A 10,557-nucleotide genomic window follows, 5' to 3' on the forward strand; every position below is an offset into this window, starting at 1 on the left:
TGTATGAATTTATCTTATACGATTTAAGTCAAATAATTTTAGATAACCGAAAACAATTACTTATAAGTTATAATATTCGTCAATATTTGATAGTAAGTTAGTACGCTCTCATGCACTTTGACACATGATACAGCGGCAAACATGGCTGCTCATGGTGATGCTACGACGCTAGCAAAAATGTCCGAAAAGCGATATTAACGAAGAATAAAACGTTGTTATTTGTTTATTGAATCACCCGGATTAAACATTTATACGTTATCTAAATTAATGGTACGTTTAGAATTCAAAGGTTATTTTAGCGATCGTACGCAAAAGCGTAAATGCAGTTGGCTAATAGACTTACCGGGTAGTTGTTGAAGCGTGAACCGCTATTGTGTGAGTATATATATATATTTGTATTCAAATGTGTTTACAAATTAGCGACTGAAGTTGAATGATTTGCATTTACAACATGGAACGATACAGTTTTAGATAACGATATATTTTTTTGTATCTTCTCAGACAGACACTTCGCTCGCAATTCCGTGTTTGAAGTTGGTTGTAATCACTTCTTGTCTTCTAGCGTAAAGACAAGTGAATGAGCCACGATGACGTCCATTATCAAGCTGACAGCTTTGTCAGGAGTTCAGGAGGAGTCTGCCCTCTGCTACCTTCTCCAGGTGGATGAATTCCGCTTCCTTTTGGACTGTGGCTGGGATGAGAACTTCTCAATGGACATCATCGATGCCATAAAGAGGTAATTGGATTATTTGTTTTTTTTGTTTGGAAGGAGTTTATAAAGAAAAGAGATGGGGAAGGTGCAGGCTTTCAAGTACTTGGGGATCAACTGCTCTAAGTGATGGAGAGTGTGAAATAGAGCACAGGCAAGATGGACCTGGTGATGAAACTCGCAGTTGTGATCTGTGACAGAAAAGCACCTGCCCAAGTGAAAGCAAAGATTGACAATTGACTTTTGACACTTGGGAATGGTAGCACAGAACAGAATGCAGAGCTGGAGGTGGCAGAGGTGAAGAGGCTGAGATTCTCTGTGGCAGTGCTAACGAGGAGGGACAGGATCAGGAATGAGCTCATCAAAGGGGAAACATAGACTAAAAAGCTAGAGGCCAGATTGTGAATGTTTGGACAGGTTGGGCATTGGAGTGATACTTTATATCGAGTCGCAAGGTACAAGGCAAAGAGGTGTCACTTCCTTTACCATGAAGTAATCTGTGTGATGCTTATAATTGTTCCTGCAGGCATGTTCATCAGGTTGACGCCGTGCTTCTCTCCCATCCTGATCCTATACACCTTGGAGCTTTGCCGTATGCTGTGGGGAAATTGGGTCTGAATTGTACCATATATGCAACGATACCAGTCTACAAGATGGGTCAAATGTTCATGTATGATCTTTATCAGGTGAGAAGGAGTCACTGGTGCATTTCCATATTTCACAAGCTCAAGTTTGCGTCCAGAATTAATTCATCTCTCATCTGTTTTCCTCTTCAGTCCCGAAACAACAGTGAAGATTTCACTCTGTTCACCCTTGATGATGTGGACAGTGCTTTTGATAAGATTCAGCAGTTAAAATATTCACAGATTGTCAATCTGAAAGGTGAGTTCAAATGTGTTCTGATTTTGCCATGTCCTAAAAGTCGGACTTGACACAGAGCATATAAAAATTCAGTTTTTTTTGTGATCTCAGGTTTCGTCGACTTTATATCCGCTGCATCTAATGTCATTGTCATTTTTTCCCTTTCTGATAGGAAAAGGACACGGTCTTTCAATTACACCACTTCCTGCCGGTCACATGATTGGTGGGACCATTTGGAAGATTGTGAAAGATGGGGAGGAGGAAGTTGTTTATGCTGTGGACTTCAACCACAAAAGAGAAATGTAAGAATGAATAAATATTGCATGTCAAGACACTAAATTGCAAAAAGGCTTGAATGTGAGAGGTTTTACTGCATATGTGTGACCTGTTGTTGAACTGGGGACCGGTTCAGGTTGTACTCCGCCTCTCACCTCAGCTTGCCAAGCACACCATCAACATTAATGACAACAAGTGCTAAAAAAAATAAAAAATAAAAGTAGTTCTTCATTTCTATGCTTTTCTTTCAAGCCACCTGAATGGCTGCACTATGGAGAGCATCAGTCGACCTTCCTTGCTCATTACTGACTCCTTCAATGCAGCATATGTACAGCCGCGCCGCAAACAAAGAGATGAGCAGCTACTTAGTAAGTAATTGTTACCTGTAGCAACGACAGTATTGTGAAACGCTACTTTTTATGCCCGCCTGATCTAGTCAGTTTCCCCAACCATTGTTGAAAAAAAAAACTCAGGCACACCACGAAGTCCATTTACTGTTGTAGTTCCGCCTGTCTAGCTAATATGTGATGTACAGCAAGAGAAAGGTAAAATTCAAAGCAAGGTGTTAAACATGCTTCCCCCTCATCTCTGTCCTTTTTTTTTTTTTTTATTACCTCCCTGCAAAGCCAATGTAATGGAGACACTCCGTGGGGATGGCAATGTGCTTATCGCTGTGGATACAGCTGGGCGGGTGTTGGAGCTGGCTCAGCTCCTGGACCAGATTTGGAGGACAAAAGATGCCGGCCTCGGAGCTTACCCGCTCGCCCTACTTAACAATGTCAGCTACAATGTTGTGGAGTTCTCAAAGTCACAGGTATCGGTCTCGCCTACACTTTTCTGCATGTCAGTTTAAATGCGACAGCTTGAGTTGATGCACAATTTTACCCTCAGGTGGAGTGGATGAGCGACAAGCTCATGAGGTGTTTCGAGGACAAGAGGAATAATCCCTTCCAGTTCCGCCATTTGACCCTCTGTCATAGTTTGGCCGACCTGGCTCGGGTTCCCAACCCGAAAGTGGTGCTGTGCAGCCAGCCGGACCTCGAGTCTGGCTTCTCTCGAGAACTCTTCATCAAGTGGTGTCAAGACAGCAAACACTCGGTCATCCTGACGTATCGCACCACTCCTGGAACACTGGCCCGCTATCTCATTGACCACCCGGGAGAGAAGATGCTGGATTTGGAGGTAAGAAGGAACACGACAAATATACGAAGAGGCGATTTCCATTTTTTTTTCCTGTGGAAAAAAGGAAGAACTGATAAAACAATCAAACGTGTTTCTCTGTTATTTGTACTGACAGGTGAGAAAAAGAGTGAAGCTCGAAGGCAAGGAGCTTGAAGAATACCTTGAGAATGACAAATTAAAGAAAGAAGCGGCGAAGAAACTGGAACAGGCAAAGGAGTAAGTCAAGTTGATTGTAAAGTGCTTTTATGATAAGGAAAATTAGACATTTTTTAAATATGAACAGCTAATACTTCCACATGGACCTAAAAAAAATCATGAACTGTAAATTCCCAGGATTAGAAAATCGGCAAATGCGCTGCATCTTTGTTTAAGATGCAGAGAAAAAAAATACAAATTAGTCTGATCTTTACGGGATGTTAAAGATAAAGTAACTTTGTATCTAAGTGGGCAAAAGTGTGGCATTACGATACAAAGTTGACATTTTACATCTGCACTCCTGCAGGGTGGATGTGGACTCCAGCGACGAGAGCGACTTGGACGACGACCTGGATCAGCCGACGGCGGTAAAAACCAAACACCACGACTTGATGATGAAGAGCGAGGGAAGCCGTAAAGGCAGTTTCTTCAAACAAGCCAAAAAGTCCTACCCGATGTTCCCAACACACGAAGACAGGATCAAATGGGACGAGTACGGAGAGATCATCAGGTATCCCGTTTGAGAAATTGCTGCAACATTTGGAAAGTAAAAGAGAGGTCCAACTGTTATGTGCCTGTAATCCTTTTTGGTTGCAGGATTGAAGATTTTCTGGTTCCTGAGCTGCAAGCCGCGGAAGAGGAGAAAAGCAAACTAGAATCCGGCTTGACCAACGGCGATGAGCCCATGGACCAGGACCTCTCTGTTGTTCCCACAAAATGCATTTCTAGTATTGAGAATCTTGAAATCAAGTGAGTGATCGCCAACTTCAACGGTTCAGGTTCAAATTCAAGAAACATAATTGAGACATTCTGCCGCCTACTTGTAGAGCCAGAATAACCTACATAGACTACGAAGGCCGCTCAGACGGCGACTCCATCAAGAAAATCATCAACCAGATGAAGCCCAGGCAGCTGGTGATTGTCCACGGGCCTCCGGAGGCCAGTCTGGACCTGGCCGAGTCCTGCAAGGCTTTCAGCAAGGATCTCAAAGTGTACACGCCCAAACTGCAGGAAACGGTGGACGCCACCAGCGAGACGCACATCTACCAGGTCAGCCAGTTTATCCTCTTCTCCAGCTAGCGACGGGCCCGCTCAGTTAACTTATCAATCCTTGGTCTGTAAAAATGTTTACAGTCGCCTGTCATTTTTGGACATCGTGGATTTACTTTTAGCAACTAGCAGAGGGCACCTGTAATTAAATTTTGAGCTAAATGGACTGTGGAATAAATTTAAACAGGAGGCACATTAAATAAAGTAAGGCAATTAATGTTCACGTTTCAAAGCCAAAACTGCCTTTAAAAAAAAAAAAAAAAAACAGTTCATCTGTTGGGTTGTCACTATTGAATATATTTTGTTGAATAATTGGATACAAAAATATTTTGCTTTAAATATATATTTGAAAAAAATGTTTTTTTTCCCCAACTACTGTTTATTAAGTAATGATTTTTGTTTATTTGGTGCTGAGCAATGGTCTTAAATATGGAGTGAAATTCTACTCACTAATGTTTTTGAAACTGATTCATATCTCAATTTTTTTCTAGAAATTGATTATGATTCAGTTCATGCTTTGGTGCAAAACATGCAGGAAAAGCAGATATTTGTAAATGTCTTCAAATGTATTTAAATGTCTTATATAATAAAATCAGTCTGTTTTCACGAAGGGCTAAAGAAATTTGAGAATATTTGGGAGGTATTTGACAATTTTAAGAGAAATAGTGGATTTAAACAATGAATCCATTATCAACATGGTTGTCGATTAATTTGATGATGCATTAATTGTAGCTTAACCGATTAATTTCTCACACCTCTAGTTATAAAGTGTTGGTGGTGTTTGTAGCATTTCAATTTTTCTGGGTGAAAACCACTATACCGGCATTTTATTTTGTGGTGAAGGTGCGGTTGAAAGACTTCCTGGTGAGCTCCCTGCAGTTCTGCAAGGCCAAAGACACCGAGTTGGCGTGGATTGACGGCGTGCTGGACATGCGCGTAGTCAAGGTCGACACAGGCGTGATGCTCGAGGAAGGCACCAAGGAGGAGCCTGAGGATGGCGAGCTACCCATGGACACCGCTCCAGATCTCGGTATTGATCATAGTGCTGCAATGGTGGCGGCTCAACGGGCCATGAAGAACCTATTTGGAGAGGACGAGAAGGAGCCGTCTGACGAGAGTGATGTCATTCCCACACTGGAGCCGCTGCCCTCACACGAGGTGAGGGAACTGATTAATTAACTCCTTTAATCACAGAAATTTTCACAAGAGGAAACCCTTCAATTCCAGTGTTTTTCTGGATTTTGACTGATTTTGTGAGGCCAACAGAACGTTGTGTTCTAATGCTATAAAAACACAAAAACACGGAGCTATAAAGCCCCCACCCCCCCAAAAAAAGTGCTAAGACGTATAAATACGTCTTTGGGAGGCGGGGACTGTGGATGATGGATTGAATGAGTTAATGTATTTTTTTTTTGCCGTCTCCTTCGCCTCTCAGGTTAGACTAACTGATGAACCTTAACCCGAGGAGAAACTCCAAGCAGTAGATGACTCTTTGGTCTATTCTGTAAAAAGGTCTCACATTAATGACTTAAAACTCCACCCTAACAATGTTCTCTTGTGTGCTTAACGACAGAGGGATGTTTGATCTCCGTCACGTAGACACAAACACACTTTTCATGATGAAAATGACTATCTTCTTACGTGTCACAAGTTACATAGTGCAGTTACATCATTTGGTTATGTGAAAAAAATCTTAGCCGCTGTTCTCACTGTGATGTATTGCAGCAGACTAAAACCCACAACGATATTGTTAAATGAATACCCCTGTGACAGTGTTAGTCAAAACTGCACATCTTCTTTATGAAGGCGACAGGCTGTTTGATGCACTGCTGGTATTTGGGCGTCCTCAAGGTCTAGGTGCTATAAATTTTAGCACTGACTTGAGATGAGTTTTATTCGTATGAAGGTAATGCATTCACAAGGGCATAAAACCAATCCAGCCCGTCCTTGGCGTTTGTGTCCAACCACTATCCGGCGGTTCTGCTCTCTCCAGGCGCCCGGACATCAGTCGGTGTTCATCAACGAGCCCCGCCTGTCCGACTTTAAGCAGGTCCTCCTCAGGGAGGGCATCCAGGCTGAGTTTGTGGGAGGCGTGCTGGTATGCAACAACCTGGTGGCTGTCCGCAGAGTGAGTAATATTTGTTTGCATTGCTTTAAAATGAGACATTATGCATAACTGTCATTTAAAAGAACGCCAGTAAATTAAGAATATTCAGATGTTTTCAGTGAAAATTATAGAGTGTCCAGTCCTTTGTTTTATGAAAAGAATTGAGTGTTTCTTAATGAAACACAACGTCACATTAACTAACCAAAAAAGCGCAGTTTGCCAAAGTAGGGCAGAAAACCCAGAGGCTTGTGAAGCGTCTCGCCTCAGGAAAAGGGAAAAAAAAAAAAACAACCACCACGAGTGAAACTTAACAAGTCAAATAAAAGGAAAAGCAGGAGCAAACCAGGACATCAACATGAAAATGTATAATTGACAAGAACTTAAAATAGACGCAACCCAGAACATGAACTCAAAGAGACACTTTGAGCAGTCGGCGTCAGCGCAATGAAAGTGGGGGGAAACTTGAAACGTCTGAAGCTTTGATGTCAAACCGGTGAAGATTCCGTTAGTTTTTGTGCCGAGTAAGATTGCGAGTGTGTAAAAGGTGAAAATGAGGACTTATGTTTATTTTTTTTGTGTGTGTTCTACATCCAAGACGGAAGCAGGACGCATCGGCCTGGAAGGCTGCCTGTGCGACGACTACTACAAGATCCGGGATCTGCTGTATCAGCAGTATGCTGTCGTATAGCAGCGGCAGACACCACAGAGACCGTCCCTTACGAGGACTTTACCCAGAGGAGATGACCGTCCCCCGCACCCTTGGGTACCTCCAGCTGTGTCCCCACTACATTCATTGTACAGTTTCACTTTTTTTTTTTTTTTTAATACAATTCTTTATAGCAATGTGACCTTGGGAGGGTGCTGTTTTTTTTTTCTTTTATACTGACTGATCTCTGTATGTGACAAGAGATACGGACCTCTCCACTTCATTTTGACATTAAATATACAATAATTTTCCTAATCTGAATTTCTGTCGCTGTGTGAGATGCACAAACAACAGTTTGTCACCGGGCGTGCGCAAACTTTTGAGCGCAAGTGCAACATTTGAAACGGACAGATGGGCCATTTGTAGATGAGGTAAAAAAAAAAAAAATCAATTAATGAAAAAAAAAATAATAATAATATATATATATATTAGAGTTGGGAGGTTAAAATGTGCCCATAGATGATTTGGTTAATAAAACAAAACTTATTAGATTACCTCAACTGGCAAAGGCTCCAACTCACTCGCGACCCGAATGAGGACAAGCATAATGAAAAATGGATGGATAGCTCGTCTCGTAGCTCTACACGGCAGTCTTGTACTCCCCATTCTTTGCTTTCATACAGCGGATCAAATTGTCTCCGTACTGTGGCCAGTAGCCACATGCTGCGGAGGAATTAAGAGACAGCCCCTTCTCAGCTGATCATTTCTGATGCATGTAATGCAGCATAGTTTTCAAGTTTACTGCGCCTAGCCAAGCTGTGCTGTGGAAAAGGAGTATTAGAGCGGCACTTAACACAAAAAGAAAAAAAAAATGAAACAATCTCAGATTTGGGACATATTACATTCTGCTAGAATAGTACAAAAAAATTGGAAAACAAAAAAAAAAAAAAACATTGGAATTTTTTTCATTATTCCCCTTACCACTCTCACACACTTTAAACTCATTCAAATTTATTAAGACACACTTATACTTAAAAAAAAAAAACAACACACTTTTTCAATCATTCCTTAGTGCCCGTTTATACCCTCACTAACCGAGTAGCAGCACATACAAACACGCCTACAACAATCCTCATGATTACTGAGTTTAGTAGGGGACCTTCTCTGCCTCTTCCCGTTCTTAATTTCACTGCATCTTCAGGAGAGCTCAGTGTTGCGTGTCATGTTGCGACAGTGTTACACAACACTCAACACACGCAGCTCTCCATTCAGTTGGTCTCTTAATGTGTGCCGAGTGACAGACCTGCTCCATACGCAAACCGGAGACTATAAAACTATTTAGTGATTTGGCGCAATAGAAATCAAATGAAAGATAATTGAATGCAGTCTCGCCTGTGCGCCGTTTGAAAAAAAACAAAAAACAAAAACAGAGCACATCCTCTGCCTGCTGCAGTAACAGCAGATGGAGACATTTCCGTCTGTTTCCCCGCAGACGGTGTCAAGCGTGCTCATGCAGCAGGTTCATGTGAAACGTAGCGGCGATATGACATTGTCCCCTGAAGTGATAAGTGGGCTGGAAAAGACCCTGCGGCCGCTGTCGTGCCACGAGCTCGGATGAGCCCTCTCGTTTATCATTGCTGCGGCCCAACAGATTTGAGCGCGCTTTCCTTATCTATTCTTGGGACACAGCGGTGTATTAAAAAGATGAGTGATAAGGGGGGGGGCTTGTTGGTGGCGTGACGGCGGGAACGGCGATGCGTCAGCTGGCAAACGTGGTGGCACATTGACTCGGCTGATTAGGCATGTGAATCTCCAGCATGGATCTGTAGCATAAGGCAGCTGTGGAATGGCACTTGTACACACACACACACACACACACACACACACACACACACACAGTGAATGAAAAGCCATTTTCAATTGCATTGGTGACAGAATTGTGTGAGGATTAGGAACAGTGGGAGTTCCAACCTCAACTGCCACATTCGCAGTTTGCAGGTCCTGCACAAATCTCCACTCAGCATCAGTGTCCCTGATTTTCTTTCTTGGAGAAGAGCGCTCGCTGGTGATGTCAGGCATGGAGCAATTACACCTGCCCGCGGAACAAGAACAAGAATAATGCCGCCCTCTGTTCCGTCTACAGCAGATAATGGTGGTTTTTTTTTGTGTTTTGATGAATCAACCGATGAAGGACAGATGTTAGAGGGTTCCTATTCATTTTTGGAGTTATACAAACATCGCATGGTTGTCTTGTTTTTTTTTTTTTCCACATACACCTTTTCAAAAACGTAGTCCTCGCCTCCCAAAGACGTATTTATACTTCTTAGCTTTTATTTTTATTTTTTATGCATCATAGCTCCTGGTTTTTATCGCCTTAGAACAGAGTATTCTGTTGGCCTCGCAAAACCAGTCAAAAATGGTGGGATTGAGGGGTTTCCTCTGGTGAAAATGGCTGGGATTAAATGAGTTAATCACGACCAATTCTCACGAACCTTCCACGTGGCCCGAGTGTGACGACATGGGAGACACTCAAAACAGGACAACGAAAGTGAGTTGAGTTAGGGAGGAAAGGAGGGGGTGATGGACAGAGAGAGAGCGAGAGAGTGGGCGTGCGCGCTCGTGTGTGTGTGTGTGTGTGTGAGATCATGCACATGGTTGGAGGAGTTAGACTCCAGCACGGATGACTGGCTGTCGTGCAAGCGTGTTTTTACACAGTTGCATAACGTACAGTTTTGCACTTTAGACACATTAAAATTTAAATGCTCTGTTTTAATCCGTGGCTCAAACACACACACAAACAAACACTCACAAAAACTCACGCAGAAACGCACCAATTATGCCTTTTAGTTATTTATTCATCTTGGATGCTGTGAAGGGATGAGCAATACGAAGAAGCCAGAATAGGAATGGAGAGGGGGGGGGGGAGCATTTCTTCATCGTAACAGAGCATGCCAGCCAGCCAGCCCTTTGCCAATGCCGTCACTGCTTTTCATTTCGATAATTGACCAGCCACGCCAGAAATGTCCATCAGCTAATCCTCTTAGCTTTCATAATGCTGACTCTGTCACAGAAGTCCCCTGTTTTAATGTAACAAGCAGCTAAACCCGGCGAGCAGGCTGCAGAGGCCCCGAGGCTCACTCCGCCCCCTAGAGGCCGTTTTGGAACTGCGCAACCTGTCAGAGCAATCTCAAATCTAGAAAGTAAACGGCATGCCGGCTCGCCCTCGGCTGAAATTCGAGTCTTAAATACAACTGGAAAAGGAAGCCATCTCATTGGAGCATCTGCTTTGTGACTCGCCATTCCTTTTTGTGTGGAGGATAGATGGAATATAATCCCTTTTCTCCTCACTAAGCAGACCACTTTATGCCGCTGACATAATCATGTGAAAGTGGATGCGTTTGTTTTTTTTTATGAAGTCACAAAACATTCAAACGTAACATACGGCACAAAAATCCTGCTCTGATAATAGGAGAGCAGCTTGTAAATCTGCCCAAATGTTAATCGAGTGGAAAGTTCTCATGTTTGGTTTTT

General features: G+C 42.8%; 1 protein-coding gene across 1 annotated transcript; it reads left to right on the forward strand.

Moving 5' to 3' along the window:
- Positions 1 to 111: 111 nt before the first annotated feature.
- Positions 112 to 7,341, forward strand: cpsf2 (cleavage and polyadenylation specific factor 2). The gene is made up of 15 exons (XM_088286524.1): positions 112 to 375; positions 563 to 736; positions 1,236 to 1,395; positions 1,486 to 1,591; positions 1,743 to 1,872; positions 2,099 to 2,214; positions 2,473 to 2,660; positions 2,738 to 3,028; positions 3,144 to 3,244; positions 3,531 to 3,734; positions 3,821 to 3,973; positions 4,051 to 4,273; positions 5,117 to 5,431; positions 6,267 to 6,401; positions 6,976 to 7,341. The coding sequence occupies exons 2-15, from the start codon at positions 588 to 590 to the stop codon at positions 7,066 to 7,068; spliced, it is 2,364 nt and encodes a 787-aa protein (XP_088142650.1). The 5' UTR covers positions 112 to 375; positions 563 to 587; the 3' UTR covers positions 7,069 to 7,341.
- The last annotated feature ends 3,216 nt before the right edge of the window (positions 7,342 to 10,557 follow it).

Source organism: Idiotropiscis lumnitzeri, chromosome 21, assembly GCF_059441095.1.
Source record: "Idiotropiscis lumnitzeri isolate Australia: NSW breed Sydney's pygmy pipehorse chromosome 21, RoL_Ilum_1.0, whole genome shotgun sequence".
Classification (NCBI taxonomy): Eukaryota; Metazoa; Chordata; class Actinopteri; order Syngnathiformes; family Syngnathidae; genus Idiotropiscis; species Idiotropiscis lumnitzeri.